We start from the raw sequence: 18125 nt of genomic DNA on the forward strand, positions 1-18125 counted from the left end.
AATTCCTTGCAAGGGGCCTTAAACTTCCCCCAAAGTACTAAGGAAATAATAATAACAACAACAACAAGAACAATAATAATAATAATAACAACAACAACAACATCAACGTCAACAATATAACATCAGCGTCAACATCAACATCATCAACATCAATAATAATAATAATAATAATAATAATAATAATAATAATAATAATAATAATAATGGGATCTGCTTGCATAATCCACCAATACATCATGCAGTCCTAAACACTTGGGAAGTGTTCGACTAGTGATTTGTGATATGAAACTCAGCACGGTTATCTTGTTTGCTGTGTATACTGTCATTTTTCTGTATAATAATAATAATGAGGAGGAGGAGGAGGAAGAAGAAGAAGGAGAAGAAGAAGAAGGAGAAGGAGAAGGAGAAGGAGAAGGAGAAAGAGGCCTGAATGCATTCAGCCACCCACTCTCTATTGCTACGGAGGCAATAATCTAGAGTGATGATTGTCAACCTGAGCAATTTGAAGACACCGGTGGACTTTGATGCCCTGAATTCCTCAGCTGGCAGTGTTCCTCCACCTTCGCAGCTTAGTTGACAGGTGAGAGAAGGTTGCCAACCTGGGCCATGGGGTGCAAGCGATCGTGGATGAATCCCGCCAAGCAAAAGCCAATGATTTTTTTTTTAAAGGATGTTGAGACTCTAGAAAGAGTACAGAGAAGAGCAACAAAGAATATTAGGGGACTCGAGGCTCAAACATACGAAGAACGGTTGCAAGAATTGGGTATGTTTTGATGAAAAGAAGGACTAGGGGTGACATGAGAGCCGTCCTCCAATATTTGAGGAGCTGCCCCAGAGAGGAGGAGGAAGGGGTCAAGCTATTCTCCAAAGCACCTGAAGGCAGGAGAAGCAGCAATGGGTGGAAACTAACCAAGGAGAGAAGCAACTTGGAACTAAGGAGGAATTTCCCGGACAGTGAGAACAATTCACCAGTGGAACTGCTTGCCACCAGAGGTTGTGGGTGCTCTGTCATTGGAAGAGATCACTGGAAAGCCGTGTGTCTGAAATGGTAGAGGGTTTCCTATTTGAGCAGGACATTGGACTAGAAGACTTCCAAGGCCTTCTAGTCCTTGGTATAGAATAACAGAGTTGGAAGGGACCTTGGAGGTCTTCTAGTCCATCCCCCTACTTAAGCAAGAGACCCTCTGCTATTTCAGACAAAGAGTCGTCCAATCTCCTCTTGAACACTTCCAGTGTTGCTAAAAGGAAGGGAGGGAGGGAGGATGGAAGGGAAGAAGGAAGAAAGGATAGCAGAAGAACAATGAGAGAAAGGGAAGGGACCTTCGAGGTCTTCTAGTCCACCCCTCTGCTCAAGCAGGAGAGCCCCTGCCGTTCCAGCCGGGGTCTGTGATTCTGCCTCTCCCAGCAGCCGCCCTCCCCCCCCCTCCAGCCCCTCCCCGTCGGGGGCTCCAGGCAGCGGCGCCCGCGGGCGCCTCCGGAACGGCCAACGGCTGGGCGGGCCAGCGGGCGCGGCGCGGCGCGCGGGAGCCATGGAGACCCAGCGGCCGCGCTCGCCCACCCCGTCGGCCATGGCCAGCAGCTCGCCGCCCGCGCCCGCCACCTCGCCCTCGCCCTCGGCCGCCGCCGCCGCCCCCGCCCCGCTGGCCTTCGCGGGCTCCAGCGAGCAGGACGTGGCGCTGGCCAAGTCCTTCTGGAACTCGGTCACCCTCCAGCCGCCGCTCGAGTCCCGGCTGGGCGCGCGGGGCAGCTCGCTGTGCAACGGCGCCTCCTGCCCGCGACGGAGCTCGGCCGGTAGCCTGGGCGGCGGGACGGGACGGGGAGGGACCCTCCGGCCCCCGGGGAGAGCCGGCTCCACGGGCTGACCGAAGGACGGAGTTGGAGGGGCGGGGGGCTTGGAGATCTTCTAGTCCGACCCCTGCTCGTGCAGGAAACCCGGCGCCGTTGCAGGCAAAGGGTTGGCCCGTCTTTTCTCCGGTGATGGAGAAGGAAGGAAAAGGAAGAGGGAAGGAAGGAAGGAAGGAAGGTTAAAGAAAAAAGGAGGGAGGAGAGAGAAGGGGAAGGGAGGAGTGGGAAGGAGAGATAAGGAGAAGGAAAGAAGGAAGGTAAAGGAAAAAGGGAGGAGAGAGAAGGGGAAGGAAGGAAGGGTGAAGAAAAGGGAGGGAGGAAGGGAAGAAGGAGAGGAAAGGAGAGATAAGGAGAAGAAAAGAAGGAAGGAAGGGGGAGGAAAAGGGAGGGAGGGAGGATAGCAGAATAACACAGATGGAAGGGACCTTGGAGGTCTTCTAGTCCAACCCCCCCAATGTAGGAAACTCTATACAGTTCTAGACAATGGTTGTTTCCAATCTCTTCTTAAAAACCTCCAGTGATCAGGAGGTAGGGGAAGGAAGGAAGGAGGGAAGGAAGGAAGGAAGGAAGGAAGGAAGGAAGGAAGGAGGGAGGGAGGGAGGGAGGGAGGGAGGGAAGGAAGGAAGGAAGGAAGGAAGGAAGGAAGGAATGAAAAGAAGGGATGAGAGAGGAAGGAAGGAAGGAAGGACGGAAGGAAGGAAGGCAAGCAGAATTACAGAATAACAGAGTTGGAAGGGCCCTTGGAGGTCTTCTAGTCCAACCCTCTGCTCAACTTAGGAAATCTCATGCCATTCCAGACAAGTGGCTGTCCAATGTGGTGCTTCTTCTGCTTAGCCTCCGTTCTCTTTGCACTGAATTTCCCCTTCTGGTTTGGAGGAGTTCCTTTTCCTCGGTCCCCCCTTCAATGCCGCCACACACACACACACACGCACACACACACACACCGGAATTTCCCCCTAGGAATTGGCCTGCATTGCAGGGGGGGTGGTTATAGCACCTGGGATCGAAATGTCTATGGAGGTTGTCCATTAATGTGGACCTTCTTCAGCTAATGTTGAAAAGCCACCTCACAAAGGAGAATCTCAATTGGTGATTTCAACCCATTGCAATATTTTTATTTTATTTCTTTTTTTTTTAGCGAAAACCAGCCATTTGTCTGTTTCATCCTCAGTGAGTGACAGTAAGTATGCAGTTTTTACCAAAATGGACATTTTGGAGGGTGCCCTGATATTTATCGTAATAGAATCTGAAGCCAAACCACTGAACGCCTAAAAATCCTCGTAAGAGGCGTGCCCTGAACGCCAACCAAGGGATGCCAATCACAACTGGTGCCAATCAATTGATTCAGTCCTATACGTGACCTGGTAGGTGATCTTGCCCCAAGCAGCAAATGGAAAGGGTAGCATTTCTAATTGGCATTATTAAAAATCAGCAACAAATAAACGTATTTTTATTGCAAGAACACAGAGCAGAGGAAATACACCTCTCGGGTATCTTCCTGCAGCTGAGATTCCTATATTGCTGTAACTTGGCCCCTTTAAGGACTTGTGGTTTCAACTCCCATAATTCCCGAGCTAGCATGGCTGGCTCAGGAATTCTGGGAGTTGAAGTCCACAGCTCCTTAAAGGGGCCAGAGTTACTCACCTCGGCTCTAACCCAAAATACAATTTGTTGTTTTTGACTAAGCTGGATATGTACAACCGGAAAACCACACCTTATTCAACCAGCTGTACATAAATATCATGTGTAAATCTGGTCAGGAAACTTTCCAAGTTTGTGAATTGTCTGTTGTTTAAGCTAATCGTTGCAGTTCACTTTGTTGACTTAAAATATTTTTTCTCTTGCTTTTTGATTTTTTTTTTTAAAGGATGAGATCATTGGGAACAAAAATGGAAAACTTAACTTTCTGCAAGTCTTTTTAGCAATAGAATACTTTATTGGCCAAGTGTTGACTGGCCACACAAGGAATTTGTCTTGGTGTAAATACTCTCAGTATTCATAAAAGAAAAGATACATTCATCAGGAGTCGAAGAAACCCTGTTCTTCCTTTTAGCTGTCCTTCTTGTTCTTCCTTTGGGCTAACTTATGCATCCAATGTCCCTCAATATCTTTGTTACTATAATTAAAATAAAAATAGTTCTTAGTCCAGAAAATCAGGAGTCTGGCAGCACCTTTTCAGACTACTAACCAGCAAGTCACAAAAAACAGTGCCTTTTTTCTAAAGGGCTTCTGATTTGGGGTTGCTGTAGATTTGTCGTTACAAATCCCACATCCAGAGTTCAGCTTGAAAAATGATGAAAAATGATTTATTTATTAAACTGAATTTTAAAAGATTTCTTTGCAAATGATTGTTTAGGAAGAGAAGAAGAGAGGCACTCGGAAACAGAGAAAGATGTGTGGAAAGAGCACTGCCTAGAGAAGGTGAGCGAATTTAGCTGCTTTTCAGAACTAGCTCCAATTCTAAATTTTACTTTTTGGGAATTCTAGACCATCCATGACTTAAAAACCATTTGTTTCATGACCACTCGAAGTTACAGCGGCGCTGGAAAAAGTGACAGATAACAGATAACAAATAATCAGAGTTGGAAGGGACCTTGTAGGTCATCTAGTCCAACCCCTATAGGGTCATGTCCTATCCACTTTTGGGACCTTTTGACCAGCAAAAATCAACAAGGGAGCCAAATTCACTTAACAACTGGGTTACGAACGCAAGAACTGTGGAGGTTCACTTAACAACCGTGGCAGGGAAGGTCATAAAAGAAGGCAAAATTCACTTAGTAACGGTTTCGCTCAGCGACGGAGATTTTGAGCTCTGTTTTGGTCACGTTCCTTGGAGCTTTTGGGGAAGAGGGTTAGAATTTCAGAGCCTTGTATGCAAGCCGATATTTCTAAAGAGGGGAGAAAGCTGCCAGGGCTCTTCCGTGCTCTGAAAATCAGCACAAGGTTTTCCATTCTTTGGGGCACCGAGCACTCTGGCTGATTATCTCCTTCAAGAAAGGAGCTGAGATGATTAGATTGCATTGTAAATCCGAGAGAAAGGAAGATTTGTCAGCCATTCAGACCAGAAATATAAAAAGGGCAGGAGAATTGACATGGCTTCCATGGGGCTGGTGCCAGCAACGGCCCTGCAAGAAAAAGTAAGGGGGGGAATTGTTTTTATAATGCAGGATCATAGATTGGTAGAGATATAGTCCTACAACCACCATTGAACTGAACGTTTCCGTTGCTAAGTGAGTTTTGCCCCATTTTAGACCTGCTTGGTTCAGAGGTGGGTATTCAGCCGGTTCTGACCAGTTCTGGAGAACCAGTAGCGGAAGTTTTCAGTAGTTTGGAGAACCGGCCAATCCCACCTCTGACTGGCCCCGCCAACCCCATCTATTCTCTGCCTCCCATTGAGTCCCAGCTGATTGGCTGGGTCTCCTTTGGTTGCCCTGCCCAGGAGAACGGAGCTGGAAAGCAGGTCAGTGGGTGGGGAGGGAATGGGGATTTTGCAGTATCCTTTCCCTGCCATGCCCACCAAGCCACACCCACAGAACCAATAGTAACAAAATTTGAATCCCACCACTGTTGTAGTTGTGAGGAAGTTCAGAGGAAGATCCAGGCCATCCCGTCTTCATCCTTCAGTAGGGAGGAATGGAGAAGGGAGCAACGTGGGTGATGTGGCTTACAGGGGAGGAAAGGGCCCTGATTCCCTTCATTAGCCACAGCTGGGAAGAGAGTTTAAAAGAGATGCATGCTGAGTGCGGCTTCTGCTGGGAACAAATGTGAGCTTATCTTGTGTTGACTTTGATTATCTGTGTTCCTGGAGTCTTCCCAACTGTGTTGAGTTATTGCTGTGCCTTCCCATCTGGAAAGCCTTCGCTTGCCCTGCTGGACTAATTATCTCATCTTGTCTTGATTGGACTTACAGTTTTTGTTGACCATGTTTTGGACTTGATTCTCTGCAGCCAAAGGCTGTTCTTGGGAGAGTTTTTCTCCAGCCCAGAAGGTAACCAGGACATGGAGGCAAAGTTGGAACTAATAAAGGGACTCCTACTTATTATCCGACTGTGTGGCCTTTGTGCCACGCCCCCTTGGGTCATCACAATAGGCCTCCAAGGAATGGGGAAAATGCCAAATTGAACGTCTCTTCCGGAAACCTGTGCCATTTCTAGATTTCTTGGACTCTTGTTCTCGATAAAAGATGCTGCAGACATGACGGGAAAGCAACCCTGGTCTACGAACCCTCACGGACAAACCCATTAGTTCTGGTTTAATTAACTCCCGGGGTCCAGTGTGGGAACCAAAACATCTTTGGCCTTTGGGCTCACCGCCATATAAATAAATCATTACGTCGATCGATAGGAGTAAATAGCGTGCCTCTCCGGCTAATTCACATCGTGTTACCACAGTCTGTGAAAGTTAAGAGCTACATTAATACAGTCTTAAAGGATTTATCTTCCTCTTTTTTTCTCCCCCCCGTCATGATGTCTTGTTAAAAGAGGAAACGCTTTGCCGAGTAAGCATGGGAACAGAGCCAGAAGCAGCCAGGCCCTAGGAAAAGCCGAAATGTGCTGAGCTTTGCACTGGCTGCCAGCAAACCGGCATTCATATTCGTGGCGATTAATAACCCCCTAATGGATTTGATTCCAGGGCCGTCCATTAGACCTGGCTCAGAGAAATGGGGTTATCTGGAGAAGGGAGTCTACTCTTCAAACTCGGCCGCAATTTCTCTTAAATAATTCTCGAAGAAACGAGGGCAAGGTTGCTCGTTTCATCAACCAGTTTAAAAGTAAAGATTGCTAGCTTGCAGTCCTGTGCGTTTGGCCTGGGCACCCCACTTAATTCCTAAATTCATCCGTCTTTCCTAGGACTAAAGCCCTAATCGGCTTGCACGGATCTCCCCTCATCCAAATGGAGTTTAATATGGATCCAGATTATTATCCCGGAGGCTTTATAACCAGCTGATAAATTCAGAATCTACAGGAGGTTAGGGTTCACCTTTGAAGGGCGTAGATGGTCTTTGGTGTCTGATGGGGTAAACCCCACGCGTTGGTTATATACTGGGGTACGAGACGTGGTTATACTCAGTTGTTGGTTGCACAAATCTCAGCTATGCTTCTCATCCTCGGCCGCCTGAAGATGTGTGGACTTCAATTCCCAGAATTCCCCAGCCAGGGGCTCTAGATCAGCATGTCAGAACTCTCATCCTGAGCTTCAGCTTTGCTTTGCTAGATGCCAGCCTGCCCTAGACGGGAGTGAGGGGGGGGAGAGTTGCTGGGAAAAGGGAAAGTGAAACTACTCATTGTGCCTTCCTGAGATGTCGCCTCATCGTCCCAAGGCCCGAGACCTGGCAGGGGAATGCAACGGTTTTCCATCTAGCCTGCCGACGCAAGCAACCTTACCAAAACAATTCCTTTGAGCGCAACTGGACAATAGAGAGATAACAGGGAGCAGAAACAGAAAGGACAAGTTAACTGGGGAAACTTTGCGCGCAAACTTCTAATTCTGGCTTTGCTGTACTGTCACCATTTGCCTCCTCGGTAAAAGTATACCTTTCGCACACATGGAATCGAGAGCCCAAGTCAGGGCAGGTGTGACACAGCATTTCTCAACCTTGCTCGCTTGAAAATGTGTGGATTTCAACTCCTAGCCTGCACGTCCGCACTTCTCCAAGCAACCAAGAGGGAGAAAGGCTTGACTCTCAGGAATTAGCCAATCCACCCACCTCCTCCTCACCGTGGCAAACATCTTTCTTTACAGGCTAAAACGAGAGAAGACATCATTGCATTACTGAAAAAACAAAGAGAAGAGCGGATATCGGTAAGATGGATTTTTAAATTGTCCAAACCTCCCTCTCCCGAGAACCAAGCATTGCTTCCTTGCTTAACTTTCCTCTCTCATTTCTTCCCTACTGCCAGCTTCAGCATGTAACACAAAAGAAAGAATAAAGCCAGGAATGCTATTGAAATTTGGCTGGTTGAGTAGCCAGGCTGTCATTCAGACCTCCATAAAGCTGGAAAGGATGCCAGAAGCCTGGCACGAGTCTAGATGGTTCTGCTCCTCAGGGAGCTTTGTGGAAAGAGAGGATTGGACAGAGTTATTTAAAGGGGATGATTGGTGGGGAGAAACCACCTTAATTATATGGAGCAGGAAAGAAGATATTTGGTACATATTTAGCTCAATTGACTAGAATCTGTCAAGGACCGTTTCATCCCATTTCTCATTCTTCCCATCTTGAATCTGTTTCACCAGGGTTCTTCCTATATTTCTGATTTTTCATCTCTCTCTCTCTCTCTCTCTCTCTCTCACGCACACACACACACACAGGACAGTTCCTCAACATTTTGGGGAATGTTCTGCTTTGCGTGTTCTTCTTTTCTAACCTGTTAATGGTGTTGTGTATTTAAAGCGGTTAATCCAACTGCAAAATTCAAATCCATGGGAATTACCCACGAGAGAATATTTGTAGCTCAGGGCTGAACTGTGGGGTGCTTGATGTTCTCTGAGCTTGGTGTTTGTCTTGCAGATATTTCAATGCCCAGCTAGGTAACATCATCAGCGCTAGAAGGGAAGGGGCTTTGCAAAGAGGAGAAGGAGGAGGACTGTGGGGTCCTTGATGCTCTCTGAGCTGGGCGGTTTCCTTGCAGATGTTTCATTACCCAACTGGGGAACAAAAGCAGTGCTAGAAGGAAGCGGGGTTTGTATCCAGGACCCCACAGAACACCCATAAATTTTGGGCTGTTCTTTCCCACCCTGCAAAAGGACAGTTTAAAATGGCGAAGTTTTTAACAGCATTTTTTTTTCCCCTTTCTCAGAAAGAATCCTTATCTCGTGCGCACAAGCCAAAGGGCAAAGGGCCACCAAGGTAATATCAGGAAGAAAAGTTTCTCCATTCCTGTTTCTTTTAGTTTTGGGTGGTCCTGATTGTAAATAAACACTTATATCATTTTGAAAAGGTGTGATTTTTTTTCCCCTTTTCTTTCCGCCTTTTTTTAATTTCAGGGACCAGGAAGACAAAAGGTAAATCTCCTGTCCGGCTTAGAATTATTTCATGCAAACCAGAGAAAGAACCGCACGCCAAAGAATTCCTGGAATTAAAGAGGAGCCAAATTGTCCAGGTTTTTTGCCCAAGAAATCGACATGGGCTCTCCATACATTCAGAGATGATGTTGCCTTGTCACTTTTAAAATTACACCTCTGAAAAAGCTGCTTTGTCCCCTTCCACTTCTCCTCTCTGCGGTTTCTGCCTTTCATGTGTTAATGGCTAGCATTTTTCTCAAGTATGACAACCTCCAGCCCGTGGGGAAATGCCATTTGAAACCCATTTTTTACAGTAGGTGAGGTGCTTATTCAAATCTTGGGCGTTTCTCTTGACTCCAGTTGTTTCCCTGAGTTACTGGTGACAACCCTGATCTATCCACAGTTAGACTCAGAAACGAGCAAGTGAGCCTTGTGGAAATTACTTGCTTAGGTGTGATTTGTCATCCGACAGGTTTTCAAGAGCCTGCCAGTTCTCCCCATCAGCCTGCAGGGTTTTTCCAATCGATTCCTGTTAACTGAGAAATCCTCTTTAAAAAAAAAATGCCAGAATATTTTACAGAGTAAAAAGTAGCCAAGCTACATGGAGAATCTCACTCTGCAATGACCCCCTTTTTCCTGGTCTTTCTTAATTTTGAACTAACAGAACAAATGCTGCGCTTCCGTGTCTTAAAACTACCGTAGCTGCATTTGAGATGGGATGGTCCCCTACCCAAGAGACGGGAGGGCTGCGCCCCTAACACAATTAGAGTCTAATCAGTTCCTCTTATAGGCCAGGTTTTGAGCCTTTCCAAGCTACTGAGAGAATATTTGTAGTTTGGGGTTGAACTGTGGGGTCCTAGGTGCTGCCTGAGCTTGGTCGTTTTGCAGATGTCTCATGACCCAACTGAGTAACGTCATCAGTGCTAGAAGGGAGTAGGTGTTTGTAAAGTTGAGCAGGAAGAGGAGGAGGAAGAGAAGAGAAGTTGAGGGACTATGGAGTTCTTGGTGCTGCCTGAGCTTGGTGGTTTTGCAGATGTCTCATGACCCAACTGCGTAACGTCATCAATGCTAGAAAGGAGTGGAGTTTGGAAAGGAGGAGGAGGAAGAGGAGAGGAGGAAGAAAACTTGGGGCACTAAAGAGTTCTTGGTGCTCTCTGAGCTTGGTGGTTTTCTTGGAGACGTCTCATTACCCAACTGAGTAACATTATCAGTGCAAGAAGGGAGTGGGGTTTGTAGAAAGGAGGAGGAGGACTGTGGGATCCTTGGCGCTCTCTGAGCTTGGTCGTTTTCTTGCATGACCCAACTGGGTAACATCATCAGTGCTAAAAGAGAGTGAATTTTACTTTCTATTTATAGACAGTAGCTTGCCTGACAGTGTTGCTGGGCGTGTTCAAGCATTCAAATAAGCAGAGATTATACCAAGATTAACTGCACCAACAATCAAGCAACAAACAATACCCCAATCAAGAAATTACCAGGCCGGACAAACAAATCAAAGAAGTAAACAGCAGTCTAATCAAGGAACCCCCAAGAATATTTCCAGCCATACCGACAGGGCAAAGCCACCCGTGTATAAAAATAAGAGCAAACTCCACTCCCACCTAGCACCAATGATGTTACCTAGCTGGGTCACGAAATGTCTTCGGGGAAAACCACCAAGCTCAGGAAACACCAGGGGACTCCAATTTTCCAAGCTGCGGGATGCTTTGAGGTTGGAGATTTTCCTGCTGGCATGGGGGGGAAGGAGGTGGGAAGGGTTCCTAATGACTTCAGGGTGTTCTTAATTCCTTTTTTCTTTGTTGTTCCAAAAGGGAGAAGGAAGAACAGTCTGAGGATGAAGCGAGCGTAAAGGCGCTACCTTGAGGATCCCGATCAGGGACACCAAACGTAGAAAGCTTGTTTGTATTTTCAGCCGGCCTGTCCTTGGTCTTTGACAGCGGCTGTGGCTCATTGTTGATGTAGTCCGCCCCCTCCCCTCCCCCTGGACTTCTCCGCATGTTGGACAGACTAGCTCTCCGCAGGGCTGGGTGGCCCTTTTGGCAACCGTTGCCCCGTGAGATTTTGACTCCTGCGCAAGAGATCTCTGAAGAAATATTCCACGCGTTAATTCAACACCGGCCTGACGAGACGGGAATGTCTTGTTTGCTCTTCACGGCGACGTTTCTATCACCGCTTCCAGCATTCGTGTTTCGTTTTATATGATTTATTCATTTTTTGTCTTTTTTAGAGCCCCATCTGGGGACTTGAATTTCCAGGATACTCAGCCAGCAGGAGGAATTCGAGAGCTCCCAGACCCCTGGCAGGCACCGGGGGGAGGGGGGGGGAGAAAGGGGGAGGAAAAGCTGGCTCCCATCTTAGTACAGCGTGTCACGTTTTGCAGAAGCAGCCTCGCTGCGCTCGATTCTGAGTAAAATGGAATAGCGTGCTAAAAACAGCCGGCTCTTTCGCAACGCGCCCGAGACTGCCCGGTGAATTTCTGCTTTTCGGCCTCCCGGTTTCCGTCTGGCCTTTTGACATCCATGCGCTGAGATGAGTTCGCCGGAGCTGAATCCCTTCCCTTGTTTCCGCGGCATGCAGGAAGTGGTGCCACCCGTTGCCAGAAAAGGCTTGCTGTGTTGCGGTGGTGGTTTTGGCGGGTTTTTTTCTCTCCTTCTCTTCCAACTTTCAAAAAATTGGCCTTAAAAGAGGTTTTGTTTTGTTTTTGTGTTTTTGTTTTTTGCACTTTGAGTTGTGTGGAGGGAAAAACATCCGGGCCGAAAGATGCCACTAAGCCCTCCCTGTGTCAATAAAAGGAATTGCTCCTGTAATTTAGCTTGTTTTAACTGGGGTGTTCAACCCAAATTCAGAGCTCTCGGTTAACCAAAATGTCTCGCCCGTAAGCCAGGAGTTTTCTGGCTGGTGATGGGTTGTCCTGGGATGGCCAGTAGATGCCTGTCATGAGGAACAGCTGACAGGGAGTGGGAGTGTGGCTCCGTTGGCTGTGGAGGAAACTGGGGAAGGGCACGGTCCGGCTGGGCAGAGCAGGGGAGAGGTAGAACAAGGGAGAGGGAGTTCAGAGGAAGACCCAGGCCCACCCCCTCTTCATCCTAGGGCACGCAGGGAGGAATGGAGAAGGGAGCAACGTAGGTTGCGTGGCTTACGGGGGAGGGAAGGGCCCTGATTCCCTTCACAAGGCACACCTGGGAAAGAGAGTGTAAAAGAGATGCATGCTGAGTGTGGTGTCTGCTGGGAACAAACATGAGTTTATCTTGTGTTGACTTTGCTTATCTGTGTTCCTGGCATCCTCCCAACTGTGTTGAATTGTGGTTGTTCCTTCACATCTGGAATTATTGCTCCTGTCCTGCTGGACTAATGACCTTATTTTGCCTTGATTGGACTTACAGTTACAGTTTTGTTGGCCACATTTTGGACTTGATTCTCTGCAGCCAAAGGCTGTTCCTGGGAGTTTTTCTCCAGCCCAGAAGGTAACCAGGACATGGAGGCAAAGTTGGAGCTAATAAAGGGACTCGTACTGATTATCTGACTGTGTGGCCTTTGCGCCGTGCCCCTTTGGGTCATCACAGTGCCACTGGCCCAGTATCTGAAGGATGGCTGAGAAGCTCATTCCAACAGGCTAAAGGCCCACAATTCATCCCGGGATCCCTACTTATGGCTGCAAAACCTAGACTCGGGAAAAGGCAGGTAGGAAAAAGGGCCTTTGAACTATGGTGCTGGAGACAACTATTATGCATCCCACAATAATCCCAGAAATAACAAACAGAAGAAGTCCTAGACCGGACCGCACCAAAAATATCACCTCGAAGCCAAGATTGCCACAGAAGCTGTCATACTTTCGCCATGTCCTGAGAGCTGACTCACTCGAAAATGCAAGTCACGCCAGGAGTGATCAGCAGAAAAAGGGGAAGAGGCTGCCCTGGCACCCATGGGCTGGGCACTAATCCTTTATAGTGCCAGGATGACCCTGGCAGATCTGAAGGAGGAAATCAGATCTGAGAGGCATGGAGAGTGGTGATCCATAGTGTGGCTGAAGATCAGACACGACTGAATGGAATTGTTCTGACCCAAGCCTTGTTCAAATCAGACAAACACAACGTAGGTATAAAAGCAAACTTTTTAAATGTGGCGCTGTGAATTCTGTGCATTCACAGCCAAGATTCATTCAAAACTAATTGTCCCAGATAAGAGCCAGCCCTTTCAAGGTTGTGCAAGGTTGCCAAGAACAAAAGACTAATTGCAGATAAATATCCCAAGCCAGAAGTCTCAAAAAAACAAACTGGAGTAAGCAGAGCTTCAATGAGGCCTTTGAGTTGAAAGAACTTCTTTGCTTCCTGCAAAGAAACCAACCCCAAAGGCTGGCTTTTATCCCTTGTAGGTCATCTAGTCCAACCTTCTGCCCAAGGAGGAGACCCTACATCATTTCTGACAGATGGTAGTCCAGTCTCTTCTTGAAAGCTTCCAGGGATGAAGCTCCCACAACTTCTGAAGGAAACTTTGTTCCATTGGTTGATGGTTCTCACTGTCAGGAAATTTCTTCTTATTTCCAGGTTAAATCTCTCCTGGTTTAGTGTCCATTATTCCTTGTCTGACCTTCAGGTGCTTTGGAGAATAGCTTGACCCCCTCCTCCTCTCTGTGGCAGCCCCTCAAGTATTGGAAGGCTGCTATCCTGTCTCCCCTGGTCCTTCTCTTCCCTAGACTAGCCAGGCCCAGTTCCTGCAACCGTTCATTGTATGTTTTAGTCTCCAGTCCCCTCATCATCCTGGTTGCTCTTCTCTGCAGTCTTTCTAGAGCCTCAACATCTTTTTTATAGTCTGGTGACCAAAACTGGATGCAGTACTCTAGGTGTGGCCTTACTAAGGCTTTATAGAGTGGTCTTAGTACCTCCCTTGATCTTGATTGTATCCCTCTGTTAATGCAGCTTAGGATTGCGTTGGCTTTTTTGGCTGCCGCTGCCCACGGCTGGCTCCTATTGTTTGATCTGCCACAGTGCCTAGTTCCTCTTTTCCTGACATCGGGCGTCACTTGGAGGCCCGTTTCTGTCAGTCAGCAGGAACTGGAGTCAGATTTTGCTGTGTTGCTCGGGAAGGAATGAGTGTGCAGGCGTCAGTGTGCACATGCGCTCACGGATAACGCCACACCCCCTCCTCCAGCTTCATAAATCAGAAAGCCATTTAGGAAATTGCTGGTGCAGCTTCCAGGGAACGGCAGGCCAGGTTGGAAGAGGAGTTGGAATCGTTCGAGTCCAGCCTTCCAAGAAATCCCTCCACCGTTAACAGAGAAACGAGATGAAGCACGCATTCGTCACGGCTTCCTCCGCAGCATCACAAGATCACAACACCCGCAACCAGAGTTTTGACAGTACAGGAGAGCAGTTTCATCCCGATGCACACCATTTATTGAGCTTTTCAAGCTCCGGGTAGGCCAACCGTAGGTCCATCCAAGACAAGAAAAGTTTCGGAAGAAAACAGAACGTTTAATTCCAGCAACACATGCTAAATTTGTGGCGGTTCAGGAAATAGTCAGGCAAGGGAAGGGCTTTTGTGGCTCCCGGTGTTTTCTGTGGGGTTCAAATGGCTCTTTGTGTTCTGACCCAGGCTTCATCAAACTTAATAAGACACCAAGTGAATTTAAAAGTCAAACATTTTTTCATGTGATGCTGGGAATTACTTGAATTCCCAGCTAAAACTCACTAGACACAGTTCCTCCAGATAAGAAGAGCACACTTTCCAGTGCTGTTAAATTCTTTCTTTCTTTCTTTCTTTCTTTCTTTCTTTCTTTCTTTCTTTCTTTCTTTCTTTCTTTCTTTCTTTCTTTCTTTCTTTCTTTCTTTCCTCTTCTCTTCTCTTCTCTTCTCTTTTTTCTCTCTTTCCCTTCCTCCCCCTCCCCTCTCTCTTTCCTTCCTCCCTTCTTGTTGGATTTCTATTCCTTCCTTCCTTCCTTCCTTCCTTCCTTCCTTCCTTCCTTCCTTCCTTCCTTCCTTCCTCCTAAAGAGTCATTTAGCCTTCCATCTTTCTGAGGTGGGTAAAATGAGGACCCAGATAGTTGGGGCCAAGACGCTGACTATGTCAACCTCTTAGAGAGGGCTGTCAAGCGCTGTGAAGCAGAATATAAGTCTAAGGGCTGTTGCTATTTCTGCCTGCCTGCCTGCTTAGAGAGGGCTGTGAAGCGGTCTATAAGTCTATTCCTTCCTTCCCTTCTTCCTTCCTTCGTTTTAGAATGCAGTATTGCAGGCTAATTCTGCCCATTGCTAGGAGTTCGATCCTGACCGACTCACGGTTGACTCAGCCTTCCCTCCTTCCGAGGTCGGTAAAATGAGAACCCAGATTGTTGGGGGGGGCAACAGGCTGACTCTGTAAACCACTTAGAGGGGGCTGTAAAGCCCTGTGTAAGTCTAAGTGCTGTTGCTATATCTGTTTTATATATATGCACAGACACACACAGGCCATGGGAAGGGAAGCCTCCATCCGTTGGGCTGCTCCGTCCCAACCCCGAGGCCACAATAGCACGTTTGCAGCTGGACTCCTTTCCTTCCTCACCCCAGCTGGGCATCTGGGAAGCTGTTTCCAAGCCAACATGAGCGGAAAGTTGGCTCAAAATCTGGGAAGCTCAACCGGTTCCAGCTTCCCAGCGCTCAGGAAACCAGGAGAGAAAAAAACGTCCCGTCAGCATCTGGGCAGGAGCCGATCCTGCGAAGGGAGCTTTCCGTATGCATTTCCCTCTGTTTTTTCCCCCCAAGTCAAATCTGGCCAACGGCCCCTGCCTGTTCCAGGAGCTCTTGAAAAGATGCAGATTTATGGCTGCTGGGGTGGGTTGCTGTTGTTTTTTTTCTCAACCAAGTTTTCTGGATTCGGACAAGACGATGAACCGTGGTTTAAGCAGATCGGTTCTTTTCAGAGCAAAGCAAAAATGTGATTTGATTGTGCTGGCAGAACTAAAAAGGACTGTACATGGCTTTGTTGGACATACACACATACACACACAAACACAGACAAAAACACAGAGATCTCTGCTCAGTGGGAGAGGAAGAGAGCCAGTTCACAACGCACTTTGGGATTCAGTTCTTTGCACCAATCACCTGTTTGAAAAAACGGTCTCAGTTCCCAGCCCCTGTTTGACCCAGGTTAGTCCAGCCCTGGGTCCCAACTGGGACCGAAATATGATGGTGCCCAGATCTTTTGCAGGTTGCTTTAGACTCTCCACTTATCCCATTGCAGTTCACACCCCCGGCTTTCTCAGCCGAAGAATTTGCACAAATAGGGTTAACCTTGGCTGAGTTTTATTTTGGCAAATGTGATTTACAGAGTATGGTTGAACCAGTTGGCAATCCAGGGTTCTATGTGAGTTCAGTGAAGTGAACCAGGGTAACAGAAACTGGGTGAGACTTGCTGGGTTCCTTCACACATCCAGCACATGGATTCGTCACTGGCTGACCAAACGCACTCAACTTGTAGCCCTTAATGGAACTGCATCTACATGGAGGGAAGTATGCAGTGGCGTACCCCAGGGCTCTGTTTTAGGCCCAGGATTCTTCAACATCTTCATCAATGATTTGGATCTATCCCCACACATAATATCCCCTCATATAATAGGGATGTGCATAAGTGCACCATCGTGCTTACCATCCCTGTCCTATTGTCCCCATTTATTCATACCCATTTCCTGTATTCTTACTCATGTTTATCCTTATACCTGTTATCTTGTAAGTGATTGACAAAAATCAAATAAGTAAATAAAACAAATAAATAAAACCCATCAAATAATTTGCAGATGACACCAAGCTGGCAGAAATAGCCAACACTTGAGAAGATAACGTTGGGCACTATCTAACAAAATGAAATTTAATGGTCAAAAAAGGAAGGTTCTATATTTGGGCAACAGAAACAAAACGCCCAGGTATGGCATAGATGGTGCCTGGCTCAATAGGAGTAACCGTGAGAGGGATTTTGGAGTCCTAGCGGACGATCATTTAAACAGGAGTGTGCAGCACTGTGCATCAACTGCCCAAAAAAGTCAACACCCTTCTAGGCTGCATTAACAGAGGGATAGAATCAAGATCACGTGAAGTGTTATTAATACCACTTTGTAAGGCCTTGGTAAGGACACACTTGGAATACTGCAGTTTTGGTCGCCACGATGTAAAAAAAGATGTGGAGAGAAGAGCAACAAAGAGGATTAGGGCACTGGAGGCTAAAACATTTTTATTTTTTTATTTGATCTGTCAATTGCTTACAAGATAATAGGTATAAGTATAAACATAGTTATGAATACATGGATACATATAAGAAAAATAAAAAGAAACAATAGAATAGGGACGGTAGGCGCTTATGCACGCCCCCTACAGACCTCTTAAGGAAAGGGGTGAGGTCCATAGTAGACAGTCTAAGGTTAAAGTTTTTAGGGTTTGAGGAAGAAACCACAGAATCAGGTAGAGTATTCCAGACATTGACCACTCTGTTGCTGGAGTCATATTTCCTGCAATCAAGTTTGGTGCGATTAACCTTGAGTTTGTATCTATTGTTTGTTCTTGTGTTGTTATGGTTGAAGCTGAAGTATTCATTGACAGGTAGGACATTGCAATGTATGATTTTATATACCATACTTAGATCGGACTGAAGACAGCGTAGTTTTAGGTTTCCTAGGTCTAGAATTTCGAATCTGGTGGCATAAGGTATTCTACAACGAGTAGAGGAGTGGAGAACTCTTCTTGTGAAATATTTCTGGACTTTCTCAACTGTGCTAATATCAGATACGTAATGTAGGTTCCAGACTGATGAGCTGTATTCGAGTGTTGGTCTAGCAAATGTTTTGTTTGCTCTAGTTAGTAGTGTAATATTACCAGAGAAAAAGCTACGTAGGGTTAGGTTAACAACTCTTAATGCCTTTTTGGCTATGTAGTTACAGTGGGCTCTAGCACTTAGGTCATTTGAGATGAATACTCCAAAATCCTTGACAGAGTTTGGATCATCAACAACGTATAAAGCACGGTTGATGGAATTGGATATGTCTATTAATGAAAAAGGACTTGGGGTGATATGTTAGCAACTTTCAATATTTGGGAGGCTGCCACCAAGAAGAGGGGGTCGATCTATTCTCCAAAGCACCAGAAGGCAGGACAGGAAGCAACGGGTGGAAACTAACCAAAGGGAGAAGCAACTTAGAACTAAGGTGAAACTTCCTCCTTTTAATAGCCGAATTTAGTCCATTTATGTGTATAGAAATCCGTTTCTTTTCCTCTTCCATTATTTATACTTTATAGGTGGGATTTATTGCTACCTATAGC

General features: G+C 46.7%; 1 protein-coding gene across 4 annotated transcripts; it reads left to right on the forward strand.

The window, feature by feature from the left end:
* The first annotated feature begins 1472 nt into the window (after nt 1-1472).
* HOATZ (HOATZ cilia and flagella associated protein) lies at nt 1473-12363 on the forward strand. Of its 4 annotated transcripts, none has more exons than XM_026708993.2 (7): nt 1473-1791; nt 2984-3025; nt 4202-4266; nt 7588-7647; nt 8643-8692; nt 8830-8847; nt 10659-12363. In XM_026708993.2, exons 1-7 carry the CDS (start codon nt 1530-1532, stop codon nt 10708-10710), a joined length of 549 nt encoding a protein of 182 aa, XP_026564778.1. In that variant the 5' UTR covers nt 1473-1529; the 3' UTR covers nt 10711-12363. The 4 variants fall into 4 exon arrangements, with proteins under 4 accessions (XP_026564778.1, XP_087795333.1, XP_087795334.1 ...); XM_087939207.1 differs by lacking the exon at nt 10659-12363 and adding an exon at nt 10204-10638 and having other exon boundaries at nt 1517-1791; XM_087939208.1 differs by lacking the exon at nt 8830-8847 and having other exon boundaries at nt 1517-1791; nt 8643-8710; nt 10659-11982.
* Nucleotides 12364-18125: the final 5762 nt, after the last annotated feature.

The sequence above is a fragment of the Pseudonaja textilis genome, chromosome 9 (assembly GCF_049901715.1).
Source record: "Pseudonaja textilis isolate UNSWEBS1 chromosome 9, rPseTex1.2, whole genome shotgun sequence".
NCBI classification, from domain to species: Eukaryota; Metazoa; Chordata; class Lepidosauria; order Squamata; family Elapidae; genus Pseudonaja; species Pseudonaja textilis.

What these genes read in the sequence shown, in the direction of transcription:
- HOATZ (XM_026708993.2), top strand. Translation starts at nt 1,530, where the DNA reads ATGGAGACCCAGCGGCCGCGCTCGCCCACCCCGTCGGCCATGGCCAGC. An exon ending in CCCGCGACGGAGCTCGGCCG is followed by an intron (nt 1,792 to 2,983) that starts GTAGCCTGGGCG and finishes TTTTTTTTTTAG; the next exon opens with CGAAAACCAGCCATTTGTCT. An exon ending in AAGAGCACTGCCTAGAGAAG is followed by an intron (nt 4,267 to 7,587) that starts GTGAGCGAATTT and finishes CTTTCTTTACAG; the next exon opens with GCTAAAACGAGAGAAGACAT.